Here is a 21,382-nt window from a genome sequence, read left to right as displayed (position 1 = left end):
GTGTCAGAATGCATTCAGAAAAAAATACATTGTAGATCGGAGTGTTAATATGTAATGATTTATCGAATTTAGGAACTGCTCAGATCACTGTGGTATACCCATAACAATTTTCATATTTGTTGAATCTACAATATTCCTTCAGGTTTAATCAACTAATAGATCTGCAAAGCTGAATAATTAGTTTACAATGTATTTTTCATGGCATATAACATCCATTTCCTCATTTCCCTGTGTCAGAAACATGTTAATAATCCAAGGTTTACTTCCATGATTATTACCTCAATCCACAGTTTATTTTATTCTCTGTATAATACACATAGGAGGCTAGGCTTTTTTAAGGAACTATTTGCTATGTGGTTTTGGTTTACTGTACACAACTACTAACAAATTCAATATGTAAATCACAGACTTGTCAGCTAGGAAAAGGTGTAAGCTACAACTATGATGCAGCAGCATAATCGCAAACCACAAATCTTAGCATTATTATACTGATTGTATTTGACTCATTCTGTAGCATTACCCGATAAAGAGTGATCAAACTTTTAGTTATTTAAAGGAGGGCATAAAGGAAGATGGGTCCATGTACTCTGATCCACTGGTCTCTCTTTTGCACTCACTTGGAGCTGTCAGACAGTAGCTCATATTTTTCTCAGCTTGACCTTGCTGAAGGTTCTGAGATGTTTCCTTTGCAGGTTCTTGAGACACAGATGTGTGCTGGACGCATGAATCTGGCATTAATACTAGAATATTATGGTCTACAACTGTTGAGACCTTGGTATATTCTTTGCTGGTTCCTGGAACAGTGTATTTTTCAGTCTTGCCACTATTTTCTTTATGTTTTAGTATTACTGCTGGCTCCTCATCTTGTCTGACTTTGTGAACTTCTACATAATCCATTAGTTTAGGATTCAAAAAAGGTGACTTGTCATTAGGTATGTTTTGTTTGACCTGCACTGTGGTTTGGTCAGTTTTGGAATGCAAATTCTCCATCTCTTTTTGCTTTTCCATGTTGTCATGGACAGTTTCAGTGATGATAGAATATTGTGACTGATGCTTTTCTTCATTTCCCACCAAAACTAGTGCAATGTTCACATTTCTGGTACTCCGTGTTATCTTATGTGCATCTACAGTACTGTGGTAGGCAAACATAGGAGGCTGATTATTAGGTAACTGAGCTGCAGGCCATGTGGACGATTTTGTACTCTCACTGTTAAAAAGGAGTGTTTTCCGTTCTGAGGCTATACACTGAGTTTCCCAGCTCCTTTTTCCTCCTTTATTTTCTTGAACATCTCTTACATCTTGTGTTTGAAGTGTTGGTGGAAGGGCGTGGGACTCCCTGCACTTCTCAGAAAGCAGAGAAGGGCTATCACAGCTCCCTCGTCCTGAGTCACTGTCTGTTTCCTTGGGTGTCATTTTTGCATTTTTACTGGGATGACCATTATCATGGCTTGGCATGAGTTGCTGATCCTCACTGTCCTCTACTTCCAGATATTCTATCAGTAGTTCCTCACAGTCTGATGTTGGAGGGAAACCATGGCAACCAAGAGCACTCAATAGTTCTTCAGATTTTCCTGTCTAAGGGCAAAATAAATAAGATATATTTTTTCACTGTTAACCTTAGGGTTTATCTGATTGGAACAATCTACATATTTAATATGCAAATACTTTAATATTTATATCACTAGACCTAAACTGAATTTCTACTGCTGCAGAAAATAGTGGAAGAACAGAAGAACATTTCTCGAGTTCCCTAGTGGGGAGACACAATCCCAGAATTCATGTTTCTAAAATGGGAGGACTAGGGAGCTTCTGGCAGGTAAGGGTCTCATGGGTTTAGCAAGAAGGAAATGGAGGAGAATGATAGAGCAGCCATGTCCTGTTTCCTCAGCATGGCAAGAGACTGTGGAGAGCAACTTCTGTAAGAACTACTAGGAAGATCACACAGGCATTGGCTCTTGTGGTGTCCCAGGGAACAGCTGTGGTTACGAACCCTGTTCTCAAACGCCCTCCTACTACTCTAGTGCAAGGCAAGACTGTCTCATACATACTTTCCACATGATCAACCTGAAAGTGTTGTTTATTTTTAACATTGATTAAATTAATTGAAGCTGTTTTATACTTTATTATGGTAATTGTTTTTGCTAGTATATAATTTGGAAAAGTAAGTAATGGTGAATTCTTTTGTTCTTATCAGTGGTATTCACCTCTAACAGATGTGTATCTATGCTTTTTATCTTTGGTCCCGGAACAGGTGGTAGGATAAAGGCTATCATTCTAAAAAAACCAGAACAAACACAGAAGGTATAAGTACAGGCCCTATCTCTCTATTTGTTCTCCCATTTCCTCGGAATGTGACTGACATTTTAAGCACTTCTCCCATATCTGATACCTGGACCTCTGTTTCCTGTCTACCTCTCAGGCCAGGTAATTTATAAATCCAGTTATAGTTCATAAGTTATCCTTAGTTGTATTTATAAGAAAGAGAATAGTACAAAAGTTATTCAACTGGAAAAGTAACAATGCTAATGTCCTTTTATTGTCCTTTGTCCCTTAACCTCCAGTTCTCTGATATCACTGTAACTTCATCACTGGCCAAGAAACAGCTATGTGGGGCACAGTTCAGGAAGACTAGTGGGCCTGTATGTACATACTTGACTGTCAGTTGACTACTACTAAACAGGGTTTATGATGAATGACTTCTGATGACTTTTCCCAACAACGGTTTCTCTCTCTTTCCTCTACTCAGCCAGTATTTTTTGCAAAACTTGTAGAAAAGTGATAATCTTTGCGACACCTTTCTCTTTCAGATTTGACTGAATTAGCCAGTGAATTAATACATTATTTGGGGAATTGACAGACAGGTGGGCAGAAAGACAACCTCATAATATAATCTTGTTTCCTTTAGGAAATTAGGCCAAAACCAAAAGGCATGTCTTCTACAGGAGCAGGGATACTCCAAATTATGTTTGCTGAATACTTACATGGCTAACCAGGATGGTCAGATCTAAGAGAGACATGTCTTTACCAATTGAGAATTTAGCCTGGTTTCCCTAAAGAACAGAAATACCTCTTTATCAGTTGTGAATTTAAAGTCAAATACCTGTAACTTATATTTTATAAGAGAACACAAAACCTATAGGAAATTAAATCAAATGTTAGAAGCCTATTTTTGAAAAGTTTGCTGAGATTTTCAACTCCATACAATTGTGAAATTGGTGACTTACCTGCACCCTTTCAAAACCATTGTCCAGCTCATGATTAAACATATAAGAGATGACAAGACACCCACGACAATCCACACAATCATATTTTTTAGTCTAAAGTCTAGGAAACAAACAGAATTATTTAAGGACACACATTTGGCATATGCATAGTCAGCATGCAAAAAAAGTCTCAAATTACTTTTATTTTAAAAATTGGTCTGAACTGCCAAATTTGGTATTGAATCTAGAGGCCTTTACTAGCATAGATTTATCTCAACAATCATTGTAATATCTGATAATAAATATACTTTTTATTAATGGCACTGTGCAGGAAATAAACTCTCTTGGAAAAATGATATAAAAATGTATGAAGAGGGAAATTTTGTCACAGCCAGTTATAGAAATTGTGTTCAAATCCACTTATGCCAATACTATAGTCATTTCATTATCAAATACATATCATATAATTAATTAAATGGTGGGTTAAATGATCTAGGACTAGATATTTTTAAGGATTTCTATTGTAACATGACACTTTTTACATTGAGGGGTTTATTTCAAATTCATTCCAGATAAAGAGTAATGAAGAGCTGTTACTGTCTGAAGGCAGTCGCTCTTTGTTGTCTACGTAGCAGTTTTAATACAGTTACTGGTATTCTTTTAATTAAAAACTACCATCATGAGAAACAGAAAGGACATGGTTTAAATAAGTAAGGAAATTGATTCACCTTCTTAACTCTGAAAAGTAATGAAGGGGAAAGCTAACTGAGTATGGTGCAGGGAAGCTGAGAATTCAGTTACCTTAGCAATGATGTTCTTGCCTGTCCTTGGGAAACTATAGGATGTCAATCCACATGGGTGCCACAAACAACTAACAAAAGTACTATATGAACTTCCATGTAATAACAATTACTGAAGGGATGCCTGGCCAGTCACCATTAGGGATCTGAATATACTTTTCTGAGCTCCATTCACTCCATGATCCATGGTGGTCTGATTTGCAGTGAATCTGTACAACATACTTCTTTCCTGGATTTAAACTAAACATTTTATATTGTGTTTGCTGTCCAACAAAAATAGCCTGGAAATGAAATAAAAATCATAAAATGCATATAAAATTAAGACATTTTTCTATGAAAATCACAGCTAGGTTTAAGTCTTGATAACCAAGTTGGGAATATAGAACGAATCTGGATAGATTCATAATTGTTATGCAGGCATGGAATAATGGTACATTTATTTTATTTCTATAGTTCAGCTTTCTAACATAATGCAGTGGGAATGAGATCTGGCCCTGGTATACTGTGCAAATTAAACTACTAAAAAAACCACATCATGAGCATATGGCAAATAGGGAGGAACTGTGGTAATGGTGGGAACTGCAATGGTGAGAGGAGGAGAAGGAGGCAAGAAACAGAGATGGGGGAAGAAAATGCAGAGAGAAAAGAAGGAATGTGGAGTTGGTGGAACTGCACAGGGTAGTAAAAAGTGGATCTTGCAATGGCCAGGGGGCTAGGAAGTGCAGTGGCAGGGGGAAGGAAGGAGGAGATACAGAGATGGCTGGGAAGTATTGCAGCAGACAAGAAGGGGATGCAGCCAAATACCAATAGCTGGAGTCTTTAATTTGTCACCCAGTTGTTTGAGTTGCAGATCTGGGGTATAGAAAATTATTATTATTATGTGGCCATGACAACTATCACCTAATGGCTGTTTGTACAAATTTAAATGATTTTACATAATGTCACTGAGCTTTCTGTTACCTAAGAAGTGCTTGTGGTTAAGAACAAATTATCACAAAAGAAACCTAAATGAGAACTAACAATTTAAACTCTAATGCCAATATGATTAATATATAATGGCCACAATTAAAAATAAGTACTTTATCACCTGCTATCACACAACAGCATCTGAGATATCAGTCTTCTCAGTAGGAAATCGTAGATCATACAAGCACTGCTTTTGAAAAAGGATGAACTATGCAGTGTGCCTGCTTCATTACATTCAAGCATGGGACCTAGCTGACAAAATCTAACTGATCAGAAAACATAATCTAGCAAAAACTTGCAACATCCTTACCTCCCATTCCTCTCCTTCTTCAGGCTTTAGTCACAACTCATATTCAAGGGTAAGCCATCCAGATCTGACATCAGCCAGTGGGGGTGGAGACCATGTCAAGACCAGATATGGTTTTCTATTTATTGACTTTTTTAATTCTAGGGTTACATTCACAGGAGGATCTGGCTGTACTGTTAAAATAAGGGAACTGACAATAAGAGTCTAAATGATTTTTCCTTGCATCTTAGGAGGAAATATAAAAAGGTGTGAGTGGTGAGTTGCCACCTCCATTGTGTCTAGTAACTTAGAACTGGTGCTGGAATACAGGGATCAAGAAGTTCCTGATGAAGTAAGCATGGATTTATGAATTTGAAGAAACTGAAGAACAGTAAATATGTTGAATTCATATTGAGATTTGCCTTAATCATTCATCACCAGAAATCATTTTTTCTTACATTACCATTTATTGTTGCTCTTCCCTACAACTATGTTTCAAAGTTAACATCTTTAATGCTGTGTTATGAAAGTTGTGTTTTACCATAATCTTATCAAAATTGGCATATACATTTAGGAATGCTGAAAACACAGATTTAGCTGATAAAACTCCCCCCCCCCATCTTTTACATTCAGAAAACACAACAGCATAATCCCTGCATGCATATGTAGGGATATTTAAAAATTAAAAACCAACAGCCCTTAATATTAAAGCCCTGTCTATACTTCAAAAATAAACCAAAATGAAACGCAGGTTTCTGCCACAGTCAGGCTTGCAGCTGCCTCACTTCAGAGGTAGAGCTTCTGCATATCATGCATGTATTCTACCACTGTCTGATGCAAAGCTTCATCAAGTAAGTAGCCAGGGCATGGAGGTAAAATGTAAAGCCTTTTCTCCAGGAGCCCTTTTCCAGTTGCCAGGCTCCTGGAAGCCACATCCTTGATAACAAAATGGTTATCGGTGATAATGTTCCATTCCCTTAGAAAAAAAACCTAAATACTTGTCCACAGTCACTCTGGAAAAAATCTGAGAAAAGAGATTATCAGTACACTGCTATAAAAAGCACTGATTCAGCTTCTCTTGGGTCTGGAAACTACTTTTAAGTAATCAAATTTAAGTATTATTAGTTAAAAGATCAATTTGATTTCAGTTGCTGATAGAGTGGAAAAGGATTTTAGCTGGATGGTGTTTCTTAGGGCTTGACTGAAAGAAATATGGAAACCCAATAAATGGTTATCTGAATGCAGTTTTAAAGCTTTTAGCATTTTTAGGCTTCCTTTGAAAATAAAATGCTAAAGGGATGAATATTGATAAGATCTTATTTGTTCTTACATGTTTTTAACTTGGATATAATACTATATATGAGAAGAGCTGGAATTAAAATTCTTGTGTCAAAACCCATAATTTTGAATTATTTGGTTCCACAGAAAATACTTTTTATCTCTTACCTATGTAAGTCACATCCACATAATGAGGATCAGAGATGTTACTTCCCATTTCATTAGTTGCTCTCACAGTAATATTGTATATGGTCCAGAAAGAAGTGTGTTTTTTATTGAAGTAGCATGAATTGGGACCCGCAGTTCTGTAATCTGGACATTCATAAACTTCTTGTTCTCTGAAATGAAAGAATCACAGTGATTAGGTTTGGGCTGGATCAGATTTTTCATGCCTGGCAATGTGAAGAAAATCAGAAAACTGCTTTCAGACTAAAGAGTCATTGGACAATTCCAGAGACTGTAGTAAGCATTTTCCCCCCCAAAATAACTACAAAGCCTGAAGAGTTCAGGCTTCTGTAGATGCAGCAGTGGGCTAGTAGAGTGCAGCTCTTACTTTTCTGAATGCCATTGTCCACTGCATAGCTCTTACAGGTTCCAGAGAGCCAGTGGAAGTGATTGCTGAAGTTTTCTAACCCATCTATTAAAAACTGAGTATTTCCAATGTTCATTTCACACTTACATTAATTCTGCATATTACATTAATATGCTTTCAGAATCTATTTTGGTCTTACATCACCTGTTCCTCAAAAAAAATGTAATTTGTACCTGTCCTCCAAATCCATTCCCAAGCTTCGCAAAGTGAGCATGGATAGGAGAGAAAGTTGATGGTGAGTATGTAGTACTTGTTTCCAGGTTCCTCTGAGATGCAGAATAACAAAAGGTGTGGATGTGGGCCTCACACTCTGCCCTGGCTGGCTGGACCAGTATCTGTCTTTTTCCACTAAGACCTGGCTTTCAGCTGACAAGTATAGAGTTTAGCATCCAGTTAGGTCAGTGCAAGGCTGTGCAGTGCTGGGTGAAGCAAAAATAGTTCACAGGACCCAAACAAAGTATTGACTACTCCTTTAAAATGAATGTTTGGCACTTGATCTAAGTTCCAGGACTGAGATTACTGCAGAAGCCATGAGGCAATCATAATACCTATAAATACCTGTGCAAAATAAGCATTATCAGAAGATGAAAATTTTAATATCTGGTCATTTTGGAAAGCTTTATTTCTGGGGCTGTGTGGCCAAGGAGCTGTGTATTTGTATTGCAAACACTATTATGCAGTTGCTGTGCCATGGCAACTTTCAAGGCAGTCTACCCATGCCAGAAGAATTCACAGAAATTTGAAAAACCTGACATTATAAAGAGATCCTCTTTCAACCTTAAATATGTTGCTGCTAGTGCTATTCCAGAATATGTCACTTGCACAAAAGCATGTGCTATGGAAAATGACATCTCCTAAATGCAAAACCAATCAATCAGGCTTGATTTTCCAGGTCCTTCCGATAAAACACTGAATAATTATACACAGCTTATTACCCTTCTTTGCTGTAAAGCAAAGCTTAGTTAGTAGGATGTCCTCCATCTGAACCAGGTTTCCACCAACAAGTAAATGTTTCCTTTTCTGGAGAACGGCATTTTATTATTGTAGGCTTTTCAGGAGGCGACTCTCCTGCAAGAGATAAAGAAATGAACTAATTAGTAAGCTTAATGCATTAGGTCAACCCTGAATTTATAAAACAATGATGTCAAGCAGAGCACAGGAAAATACTTTTTTTCTACAAGGAAAGAAAGTTTTGCTTCATATTAGCATAGGAAAGGAAGGACGGTTCAGTGATTAGGGCAGCAGCCTGCTACTTTGTCCTGGATTCAAAATCCTTTTCCACTGCAGCTATGCTGAGGAACTATGTTTTAGTTCCCTGTCTGTGGCTCTTCTCTGCCCCCAAATCTGATAAGGGATGCTCAAATACTGTCATAGCAGGTTCTGTAAAATGATTTAAAATACACTCTGCTATTCAATCTATTTTCTACATAAACCACTTTTCCTTCAAAAAATGTGTTTTAAGATGCTTCTGATTATTTAAAAAATATGCTGTCATTTGTTTTGGCTTTCACAGGAAAAAATTAAGAACATAAGTGTTTGCCCATTTGTTTATGTCCTTGCCAGTAATTCTCTTCTGAAGTACCTATGCTGAGCTGACTCCTAAGATACAAAGAAGCAGCTCTCATATTTCCTTCTACAGTGATGTTATGCTCAGTACTCAGGCTACTTACCTGATTGCTGCCAAGCAATTTATAATTATTTGGATTCTTGATGATGTTGTTATAGACTCAGGCAAAGCACTTAGAATAGGGCAGAGGAAATGCTTAAATTTTGAATAGGATGATGCTAGTCAAAACCCTGATGCGATTGAAACTTTTGCAGTTATGTATTTGTGGCAAAATATGGACTTATTTCATTAATAATATATATTATTTTCTACTATTTAGAGTAGCAACATTGATTTTCCAAATTTCTAATTGCCTAAGGCAGATCTGAAAATGGGACATTTAAAAAATATTTTTCTATTAACAGTACTTCAGCAATCTCCATGTCAAATAATGAATAATACAAATAGTGACAGAAGAAAAATTGAGACAACCTGTCTAAAGTGTCTGACAAAAAAAAAAAGTCATACATATTTAATGTGTCCACTCAAACCCAACAGAACACAGATAATTATTTCCATGTGATAGTAGCTGCAGTGTTATGCTCTGTTAGATATGGCAATGCTTTCAGTCCAGTTACTAATGAACAAACAAATGACTCTTACACAAGTACCACTACCTGGTATCTTTAGTTACAGATGAAATCAACATGATTTTTAAATAGAGGGACAGGAGCAAAAAATTATGTAGGCACACCTGTATCAGAAGTGACTTTCTAGTAAATCCCAGCCTGTTTGTCATAGCCAGTTTCAGCAGAGGCCAAGGCCAAGGTGGATCAACAAGAATAAATACACAATTACACACAAAATACGGTAAGATGCACTAAGCTGTTCCTCCAGCATTATGAAGTATCTGTGTGAGGAACTGGGTTTTCAGGGCTGCCATTTAGGCACCTTTCACAACACTGAACTGGCTAGAATTTAAACACAATTAACAGAACAGCAATCATCCACTCACCAATGGGGATCTGAATGCATCTTTCGGAGCTCCATTCACTCCATTCTCCAAGGTCTAACATGCAATGGACCTGAACAACATACTTTACCCCAGCATGTAACCTAATCACTTTGTACTGTGTCTGCACTCCAACAGATATTGTCTGGAAAAAAAAATGGACTGGAAAAATAATAAAGAATTGGGCCATTTTAAAAAGTAAACCATAAAGGAGTATGCTTGTGTCACTGACTTTTGAAAGGCAAGGGTTTCAGTCAGGTATTTTAAGATGTTAATTACAAAGCAGCAAAGGTAGTGACTGATTTAACACAAAAACTCACTTCATTGACACTGAGATTCTGGTACTCGAGAACATATAGTTAATTGTAGACTTCTTATAAGTTAGTACTCCATCAGATCCACAATGCAAGGAACACTATAGGTAGTCCAACCCACAGATTAAACCCTCTGTGTAATACTTCTTAGCAGCTATTTTTAGTGATCATTATTAAGTAAGTGCCTTAGGCCCTTTGAATCTCTCTTCAGAAGTCTTTCAAGACACATAGCTTTCTCCATTGACAAGGCAACAATAATTTAGGTAGCCTTGAGGCCATCTATGACTTTAAGAATGATATTTTATCCTGGTATCCCAGCTGTGGGAGTACTGTGGCTCACTCCTAGCGAAATGGCAACAGCTGGGAACATCAATGTAAATAGCGTGTGTGAGTAGGACACCCCAAACTTTCTGAGAGGGGTTGCCCCCAACTGATCATGTTGAGGAAGATGATGACTCCAGTCCAATAAAATAGTAATTAGGGAATGACTGAGAGACTTCTGAAACAAAAAAGGTCAGCTTGAAAAGCAGTATTAAAGCATGAAAATTTGTAATAGTGGGTGTGTATACACAGACACTGGAAACAGCAGTAGCTGAAGTTTAGTTTGATGCTATCAGAAGCTGCTCTGCTAGCATCATGACCTCTGCCTGGGCCAGACAGAGCAGCCTCCCTCTCTGATACTGTGAGTAGCTGCACTCCAGACAGCCTAGGCTGCAGCAGGCAGGGACCCACACCTGGGTGTATGCGTGTGACTGCTTTCTCATTGGTGTGTGGCTTAGTAAACTGTAGGAAGGGGCACGGGTTCACATTAAGTTAAAGCATCCATGTCCCCTGCAGAAGGGGCTATAAATAGGGGAGTTTGTACTCCCTGGAGGGTGGGGTGTGTTTGTGATTTACCCTTCCTGGGAGAGGGGAATTTATGTATATAGCATGTTTCTGGGACTAGTTATAGGAATATGTTTATAAATTTGTAGGTGTCTATTAATATTTTAAAGTGCCTAGTATTGTGATTTATCTGTTATATTGCTGATACTGACCTTGACTCCATAGTTAACTGATTGCTCATTAATTACATCTTAATGAATCGATACACTGCTTTGATCCTGATTTGGTTTAAACTATGTGAACTGAACAGTCTCTTACTGTGATACTTGGGAACAGAAACATTGATGAAAATTACAATTAAATATTAAATCAGTAGACTAAATAGTGGGGGGTTTATTTTTTTTTTTAGTATATGACATTAGGACAATTATACAAATACCTTGAATTTCACTGTCTCTACAAACCACTACAGTATTTCTCTTTATTTAATCAGATTTGGTTACATTAATTTTGCTATCCTTACAGAAACTAAAGTGTTTATAATACCAGTTAAATTCAGACAAGAGAACTCACTGAAAAGAGCATTTATACAATAATTATATTTTTCCATTACCTTCCACTCTTCCTTTTCCTCAGGTTTTAGTCGTAGCTCATAGTGATATACATGCGAATTAGAGCTGACATCAGCTAATGGAGGTGGAGACCATTTTGCCCAAAGGTACATTATACTAGCAGATGTTTTTGTTTCTAGAGAGAGGTTCACAGGAGAATCTGGCTGAACTGTATAAATGAAAAATTTGCCATTAATGATTTAATTTTCTCTCAGAAAAGGTACCTCCTTTATGGTTTTGTATTTCATCACATTAATTTCAGATCATTCAGCGCTTCTATAAGGGAATAGTACAATAGCCTTTTTTCCTTTCTCCCTAATAATTTTTAACTGGCTACTGATTTACCACAGTATCAGCAAATCTTAGACTTTACTCTGAATTTGTCAGGCTAAGGAAATACAAATCATAATTTCATTAGGTCACTCTTGCAAAATGAAAATGTCAGATATTTCATAGCTAAAAAGACTAAGTACATTTATCATTACAATGTGTAGAGTATGCGTATGCAGAAAGCAGAATGGAGTTAGGAATATGAAATACTACAAAATACCCACAGAGTGCTTAGGCAGTTATTTTTACACACACACACACACCCCCCCAAGACTGCAATGCCAGCAGCCAGAAATGTGTTTACATTTGGAAAATTTAGTCTGGGACATTTCAGGTAGCTTGACCTAATTGGAAAGTTTTATAATCTGCAGTGCTAGGAACTGTCATTGAGTCTAATTGAAATACTAGAGATAACTAGAAACTGGAGCAAATTTTTCAGCCAAAATTAAAATGATAATAAAATATGTAGTTACTTAATTTATAAGTAAAATGCAGTTTTCACATAAATTACAGCTGCGTATTTTAGATCATCTGTAGATAAACACTCCTCCACAGCAAGTTTCACATCATGAGGAAAGAAATCTTTCACCACTACTTGTTCTGGGTGTAAAAATCACATATGTCTCCTAGTTTGTTTTCCATTTCATTCTTCCCTTTTTACCTATGGAGGTCACATCCACATACTGAGGATCTGAGCAGTTACTTTCAATCATCTCATTCGTTGCCATTACAGTGATATTATATGTTGTCCAGGGATTAGTATGGTTTTTATCAAAGTAGCAGGAATTGGGACCTGATGTTCGGTAGTCTGGACATTCATAGATTTTTTCTTCACTGAAATAAAATTATTTTAAAAATTAAAAGTTTAGGAAATGAAGCAAAGCAGATAATTTTCTAGTAATGGCCTAAGTTCAGCAAAGAAATTTAAAATGTTTAACTTTAAACCTATATCTAATCCCACCTCTGGGAAACATTTCAGCGAGTGTCAAATGCTATTACCATAGATGCTTCATTGCTATTTTTACTGCAGTTGTTCAGGATGAATGCTTTTATCCCCTTTTTTTATACATAGGAATATGTTGACAAAAGAATGGAAAGAGAAATTTCCAGAGACAACACAAGGCAATTTTTAAAAATGTTTAAAAGCAAGTTAAAAGGCAAATTAAACACATTCGCTTTGACTAAAGAAGAAAAGTTGCTAAATATCTTCTTTACATATTTTCACTGGAAAGTAACCTGATGGGCCCTATGGCAGAGGAGTGTTTTATTGATTATTTTATTTTCAGCAACAAGTTGATTTATCTGCTTTTTAACATGATCATCATCACAACTGTCTCATCAAAAAATATTTGATTAATTCATGATCTCTTACCTATTACCTTCATATGAGTCTTCGGCTTTTTTAGGAGAGGGATTGTTTTGTACTCAATTAAAGCTGAACTGGGTGATGTACTCAGAGCCTATCCCAGGTGTGAAGAACTGCACAAACCCAAAGCACCAGCTGAGATGGTTCAAGGATACACTTTAGTCCCACTGTTATTAGCACCACTAATAACAAGGTCTCTTAGTTTCTAGGCAGTTTTGTCCCAGTTCACAAAGCAAAGATGGGAGTAAGGAGACTGTACCTGAGAGACAATGAGCTAACAGCAACTGTGGCCCAGATCTGGAGTGCTTGGCAATGCCTGGTGTTCAGCAAATTTAATAAAACTGATAAGCGTCTATATCCACTCCTAAGCAGGACTGTTCTGGGCTGTGTGACTTAAAATGCTCATAAAAAGTTTTATTCTGATTGAGATTGAAACACCTGGACTTTCATAAAATAAAAGCTCTACAGATCTGCTCGCTACAGATAAGGGAAGCATCATCTCTCTCTCAGATCATTTTTAAGTGTGGTAACTTCATTAAAAGCTGCATCTTTCCTGATCAATTAATAACAAATAATTTGGAGTTTATTTAATTTAAGCAGGGAAGTCTGAGGCTTTACCTTATCTATTCTGAACCTCACTGGATTTAATCTCTGAGCCTCCCTGCTTACTTGGTTCTGTTCTGAGACCTCTCTTTTTTCAGGAAGAAAGGGCAGTTATACAAAGAAGCACAGGTTAAGCAAAGTTGCTAAACATATACACATTTTATTCTTAAACAGGATGAAGGAGTCACAGACTTTACCAAAACAGTAACTTTTGAGATGCAATACCCACATCTGATTTTACTCCATTTTGTGAACCATGAGGTTGACTACAAATCCAGAAGGGGAAGGAAGCAAAGACTCTCTATAGATTTTCTCCAGATGGGGGTGTGCTGTGCATGGTAATGGAAAAGCTCCTCAGCAAGGCCCTGAGGGCACCACCAGCCCTCACTGCCCCTGCCCAGCCTCCCCAGGGCCTCCCCTCACCTTGCCTGTGGCCCAGGTCCCCATTTCAGCCTGCCGCAGCAGGGCTGGTCTCCAGCTCCCCACAGCCCTGTCCTGCCCAGCCATGGGCCACGCTGAGCCAGCCCCGACCCACAGGCTGACATCCTGGCCCAGCCTGGCCTTGGCCTGTCCCCATCCCCAAGGAGGTGCCCAGGGCTGGGTTGTCCCCAGCCTGCCCTGCTCCCTGGCTGGGGCAGTGGGATGGGCCCTGGATGGAGGCCCTGCCCTGCCACCCTGGGGGAGCCCCCAGGGAGCCCACGGCCCTTGTGGTGCCCTGATGCTCCTCTCCTCAGAGAAGCACACCATTCAGATAAAAGCTGTGTGCCTCCTGATAAGATGGACAAACTACATCTTTCCCAGTATGCGTTTAGATCAGGGGGATTTTAGCTCAGATGAGTTTCAGTAGGAACAGGCTGAAGGTTTGGGATTGATAGTAGTAATGTTTTCTTCCAACAAGGGAAAGCCATTCATCTCATGTAGCCCTTGTTGGCTATCTGAGGTTGAACATGGATTAATAAAAATGGCTTTATAAATTAATGTTATCATTCCCTCATTCTGTCATAATCATCACTTGATCACTTACAGAACACTTATGCACCGCTTGTTACCTGTCCTTGCTGTAGAACAGGGTGTAATTGGTAGGAAGTCCTCCATCTGAACCAGGCTTCCACCAACAAGAAAAGGTTTCCTTTTCTAGAGAACGACATCTTATTATCTTAGGTTTTCCAGGGTATGATTGACCTAGGGAAGTGCAGAAATCCATCTAGTTATATTAGAGTTGTACAATGTTTTTCGTTGTTGTTGAATGATAAATTCACCAAGGAATGTTTTTTTGAGGAAAATAAAATTATTTGAAACTATAGACTGAATTTGGCAAATAAATCTGCCTGGAAAAAGGGTCAAAACTTTCAGAAAAGTAAATATATTTTACCTCAAACTTCTAAAATAGCTACTAATATTTTTTTACTTCTCTTTTTCAAATGAAAATTTCATTTTTACCTAAACTTAAAAAGTGTACAGTTATCTCCAAATTAAATTAAAAAAACTTGGAAGTAAATGTATGACTTTTTGGTTTTTTTCCTAAAATATCCAAATTTTTTATCTTTGGGTCATCTTAAAATTAAATTTCACCTTCAGCTTTGCAACAGAACCAAAATTCCACTATTTGCACATATTTGGGGTAAATTATAGGTAAGACAAGTTATAAAAAGAAGGAATCAACGGGCTGAATGGAGTATTTTGTGTATTGGCAACCTGAATGTATCATTATTTGAATATTCCCTAATAATCCCATTTAAGAATATTTCCTGTTAAGACTACTTGTCATTAACTTCTAATAAGAACATAGAACATAAATTTACATACATTTTGACATAAAAAGCATGTGGCTTTTCAACCTAAGCTTAGCTTTATTTCATTAAAGTTCCATACCATATCTCTAATAGTGTTATTATTCATATGATGCTAATTCCCAAGAAGGTGACAAGGACGGAGTGAGTGCAGGGATGGAGTGAGTGCCTTTCATCATCACCACCACATAACCATTAAATTAATACTATAAAAAGAAAAGAGGACTCAAGCCATTTTCATAATCTCCATACAAAACTTTAAAAGAAAGTAATTTAAATATGTACAGGCTCCAGTGATGGTCAGGATAGATCAGGTAAAGCCTCAGACTTTTCTAGAGAAAGTGTTTTAAAGAAAAACAAGTGTTTCAGGAAGTGCTATACTTACCAGTCAGACCCACTGCAGTCAGAGCAAGTAGCAAAATAATTTGAACTGATGATATCAATTTCTGCTTCATGATGTCTGCTTCTCCTCAGAGGGAATATCAGATCAAGGGCTCACTGAAAAATACGCCATCATGCAATAGTCAATAACAATGCTTAACATGTAATACATATCACTTGGCTTGATCAAAGACCTTTTTGAATTACAGCTAATTGATTCTTGTTATTTCTCAAAAAGGTGCAGCAACAGCTACATTTCCACTTCAGAAGTAGAAAACCTGAATCAGAGAGTAGTAAGTAGGTCTTCCTGAAGGTCTTTTGTTGATCACATCCATTGGTCCCTCCTCGTCTTTCCAGTCCATTACTGCCAATGCATTGGCATACGATGATGGTGCGCTCCGTACAAACTTCCGCCACATGGGTCGTGCGCATTGGACTTCATCTGGATCTGTGGGTAACCGCCCATCATCTGGGTCATAATAAACCATCTCCCGCACGGCTAATTCCCTCAGGTACTGGATACCTCTCTCCATGGTGGTCCACTTGCCTGGGTGACATACAACATCTTCCTTGAAGGGATACCTTTCCCTCACACCCGATAGAAGTCGCCTCCAGAGGCTGAGGGCTTGTGTCTTTTTTCCAATTGCCTTGTCAATGCCCCCTTCCCTAGAAAGGGATCCCAATTGCTTGGCTTCCTTACCCTCTAATTCCAAGCTACTGGACCCATTATCCCAGCATCAGAGCAGCCAGGTGATGATGTGCTTGCCTGGATGACGGCTGAAGTCTTTTCGCATATCGCGCAGCTCACTCAGGGATAGGGATCGGGTGATTATCTCTGGTTCTGCCTCTTCCTCCTGTTCTCGTGATGACCCTGGTTCACCTTCATCCTTCGCTAAGCGAACTGATTTTTTTGTATATTTCTTCTTCTCTATAGGGGTGATGATTGATATTGGCACCGGTTGATTCTCTAGTTCAGCTCCATCATCCATCGCCAAGGTTTGAGTAGCCACGCTGCTTGTCGCTGGGGTTTGAGTAGCCACAGTGCCTGTTGCCAGAGTTTGAGTAGCTGCAGTGCCTGTCACCAGGGTTGGAGTAGCTGCAGTTGTGGGAGCTGATCTCTGGGTGGTATTTTTAAATAGTTGTTTAACCCTGGACAAGATCTGAACCACATTCAGGAACAGGCTGATTCCTAGCAATAGGACCATACTAAGTTCAACATCCCAAGGATATTCAAAATTTACAAACTCCTTCAATGCTATTGTAATTAACCTGGCAGAGAAAGGGAAGATGTCCCCAATAGGTTGGCTCCCCGAGGAGAAAAGGTAGAAAGTGCAATTATTAATATTCTCTAGGAGATGGCACCCGAAATGCGGAGATGTCTCCTCCATAGATTGGCTCCCAGAGGAGAAAAGGTAAAAGGTACAATTATTAAGTCTCCCATAGGCGGCTCCCGAAGTACAGAGGTGACAACAATGCCGAGTACAAACACCCGATTAGTTTCACGGCTTGCACTTCTATCATATCATAAACCAGTGTTACAAACAACAACAACATGATAACTCTAGCCTGGTTCCCACAGATGATAAACAGCACAACAGGGAGCATATACTGCAAGTAGGGCATTACATAACGCAACTTCAAGAACCACACCACCAACTTTGAGAGCAAAAGAACCCACATTGTAACCAGTAACTATCAAACCAATACAATGAATACTTGTAACAAGTTTGTTTTAACACACTCTGATCAGATCCGTCATTATCTCAACCCTTCGAGCCCCACGTTGGGCGCCAAAAAGGGCTGTCGTGGTTTAACCCCAGTCAGCAACTAAGCACCACGCAGCCGTTTCCCCCTCCCCCCTCCCAGTGGGGTGAGGAGGAGGAAAGGAAAAAAAAAAGTAAAACTCGTGGGTTGAGATAAGAACAGTTTAATAACTAAAGTAAAATATAATACTAACAATAGTAATAATGAAATATAATAATAATAGTAATGAAAAGGAATATAACAAAAAAAGGAAGGGCGGGGGGAAAGAAAAAAAACCAGTGATGCACAATGCAATTGCTCACCACCCGCTGACCGATGCCCGGTTAGTTCCCGAGCCACGATCTGCGCCTCCTGGCCAACTCCCCCCCAGTTTATATACTGGGCATGAGGTTCCATGGTATGGAATACCCCTTTGGCTAGTTGGGGTCAGCTGCCCTGGCCATGCTCCCTCCCAGCTTCTTGCACACCTGCTTGCTGGCAGAGCATGGGAAACTGGAAAGTCCTTGGCTGAAGATAAGCGCTCCTTAGCAACAACTGAAACATCGGAGTGTTATCAACATCATTCTCACCCTAAATCCAAAACCCAGCACTGTACCAGCTACTAAAAAGAAAGTTAACTCTGTCCCAGCTGAAACCAGGACAATGGTTCAAATGTCTTGTTTTTTAAAAATACTTGCTTTAATAGAAAAAATAATGCCCACTGTCATAACTATATCAAAAGTGTGCCTCCCCTATTTATGACTTGAAAATGTTTTCATAAAAGGGTAACTAGCATTATTGAAGATGCTGTGAGGGAATGCCTCACTTTTAGGACTGAATACATTCTTTTGTAAGGGACACAGTGGACACTGATTTGCCAGAATGTCATGCAAAACCAAGGGTTGAGTAACTGATAATTAAAAGATCATATGCCTCCTTTTTGAAGGTTTTGATTTAATTCCAACAAAGTTATTACGTTCTGACATTATAGTTGAATTTCCCCTTTTAACACAGCTGTTATATAGTATACAACAGCTGCACATTGTACCCCAGAAAACAGTGCACCTTGATGGAAATGGAAATGATTACTGGGGTTTTAGAATACACAGAAGTGCTAGATATTCCTGTAAAATAATCCTACTCTGCAATTAATAATATTATGAAATTGTAGGTTTGAAAACTGTGCTTACAATGCTACTAGATTAGTTAAATGCCAATACTGAAATCAGGTGCTATGGAGCAGGGTTGAGAGAATAATGTCCTTGTCCTACTTGAGCTCTAGTTCTTACATTCTTTTCTCTCTCTTTCTTGGCTATGCTGATGGATACTTTTCTTGAGATTGACAGAGAAGTCTTTACTCAGTCCTGCACAGATGGAAAAAATTTCTATCATCTGCAGTGTTTTCAGGCTTGCAGGAAGAAGAACAACTGTATAGCATCCACTGGCAATGACATTTTGTCCATCACAAGCTTTGCTCGTTCTGCCAAAGAAATCTAAAGCCCAAAGTACTTTACCAATCTGTACTGAACAAGATTCACATTCCCACTAGCTATGATGATAAGCAGCGTTTGTCTTTTAGGCCTGGGGGAAGGCAATTTAAGGAGTCTCAAAACACCACAGTTCATTACCATTTGAAAGGCTGAATTACAGCTGTATGAAACCAAGTACAAATAAAGAACAAAATAAAGCAAGAATGTGACAGTCTGCTATACCATCCAGAAACCTACTGGACATATATTCAACTATACTGTGGGCATTGCATGAATCTGCCTTCCCACACTGAGTTCTCAAATGCCAACACTGATATATGTCCCTAATCAAGACTTGGGCATTGCTATCACTAGATGTGTTTCTGAATGACAGTGATGGTTGGGATTATACTGAAAATTAAAGCTGTGGATGTGCAGTGTGTCCAGAGCTCTGTTTTCCCTCTCTGAATGAGACCTAATTGGAAGTCTCCAAATTCTGAATCTCTCAGGCACTCAATACAGCCTTCATGGAGGTGTATAAGCTCCAGAGAAGATAGGGAGTTCAGACATGCCTCTGTTCTGAATTTCTTGTGACTGATTCCAGGTGGCTATTTTTAGCATGTAGGTTTTGTGGAGTGCTTTGTGGGGATGCTTAGTTCCTTCTGTTGGCTATATAAGGGAAGTTAGACATCCAATTAATTTCTTGGGACCAAGCACTTCATATTTCTGTGTTGCATAAACTGGAAGCACCTACAAGTTCTTTTAGATTTCACCTGAAAAGCCTATATCAGGGTTTCTAATATATTTTTTCCTAAATTTCTCTCTTAAACCTTCTCCTAATGACCCTTTGTAGTCCTTCCTTTGATTAGCAGTCAATATGTGATGATGAATGGAACAATTTCTCTCACTCATGGAGATGCACTCCTCAGTCTGAAAGACTTAAGTCATTTTTGAAAAAGAAAAATCATGAAACCCCAGATTCTTGAAAATATTTTAGACACTTAATTCTCCATCAAAGTATTTATGCACCTAACTCCTATTGATTTTACAGAACTGAGCCTGAAACTATTTTAAAACTCTCAACATCTAAACTGACAAGAAAGGCCAAGACAACAGGAAGAAAACACCGTTATCCTTACTTTACAGATGGGGAACCAAGACAGAGAACAATGATGTACTTTGCTCAGACTCATACTAGAAATGTAACAAAAGCTAAAAACTGATCCTTTCCTACTAGTTTTTTTTTTTTCTGAATACCACCTCTACTGCCTTTGTTTTCCCAATAAAACATGATTTAGCTAACAGTGACAATCTTCCTCTACCAGTCTCACAGCTCCTGAAGATTCTATTTTCTTCCCTGGTGGTCTGTACATTTAGCCACAATTTCAGGATTATTATTATTCTTACAGCAGTCTTTTACAGACAAGAAAAGCATAAGCTGTAAAGAGTAAAATTTTAGAGTTTGAAAGTTAGAATTTAAATTAGATCTTGAAAATTGCTCTTGAAATATGGTGGAAGTTCATCTCTACCAACTACCAAGCCCAACTCTGCAGTCATTATCTTACTATAATACTTTTAAATATTATTTATATATAGCATAGTCATGAAATATAAAGTCCAGTTTCCTACCTAAAGGATTCATGTGTGCGAGGAAGATTTTTGTTCCTCTCTTTCATGAATGTCAGATCACTTGATAATCTGCAAGAGAAAAAAAGAGTGTCAAGTGTAAACTGGTGGCTTGTCTTGCTGGGATGTGTGCCTGATCACCATAGTCTACCCTATATTCTCATTAAGTCCTATTTCTAACTATCATCTGTCTGGATGTTCTCTGTTCTGGGTGGGTACATTTGGATGCTAGTGAACTTTCAGATGGATTAGCTGTTGAGGAGTGGGATTGCAAACCTCTGGGCTCATATGCAACTCCCCAGCAACTGGGGAGACCAGAGGATCTGAGACCAGCTACTGGGTCAACTGAGTATCTAAGACCAGCTACTGGAGAGATCCATTTTTTTGTGCAAATACACATATATACATATATATACATATACTAGCAGACTTATGTCTGTGTTGATGTGTGTGGCCTCTGTGTGTGTGTGTGTATTGTGTCTGCTCCCATCGGGAGCTACTTTGCTACTGGCAGAACCTGAGGATATGGACCTGCAGCAGCCTCACATCTAAGGGGCTACCTGATTCAGTTGCCTCTAACAGACTGAAATTAAATGTTTTACCAAAAAAAGCCACTATGTTTAACTGACTGTTCTTTGTCA

At 38.4% G+C, this 21,382-nt stretch overlaps 1 protein-coding gene across 1 annotated transcript; it reads right to left on the bottom strand.

Moving 5' to 3' along the window:
* Positions 1 to 546: 546 nt before the first annotated feature.
* Positions 547 to 15,977, bottom strand: LOC127028018 (prolactin receptor-like). Its single transcript, XM_050913848.1, is given in 12 exon segments — positions 547 to 1,575; positions 2,205 to 2,274; positions 3,225 to 3,324; positions 4,140 to 4,284; positions 5,280 to 5,449; positions 6,702 to 6,871; positions 8,061 to 8,193; positions 9,687 to 9,828; positions 11,436 to 11,602; positions 12,425 to 12,597; positions 14,782 to 14,914; positions 15,908 to 15,977. Coding segments are annotated over 12 exon segments (2,502 nt in total).
* Between the last annotated feature and the right edge of the window lie 5,405 nt (positions 15,978 to 21,382).

This window comes from Gymnogyps californianus, unplaced genomic scaffold (assembly GCF_018139145.2).
Source record: "Gymnogyps californianus isolate 813 unplaced genomic scaffold, ASM1813914v2 HiC_scaffold_136, whole genome shotgun sequence".
NCBI classification, from domain to species: Eukaryota; Metazoa; Chordata; class Aves; order Accipitriformes; family Cathartidae; genus Gymnogyps; species Gymnogyps californianus.
The sequence above is the reverse complement of the archived record's forward strand: the minus strand, read 5'-3'. Positions and strand labels throughout refer to the sequence as shown.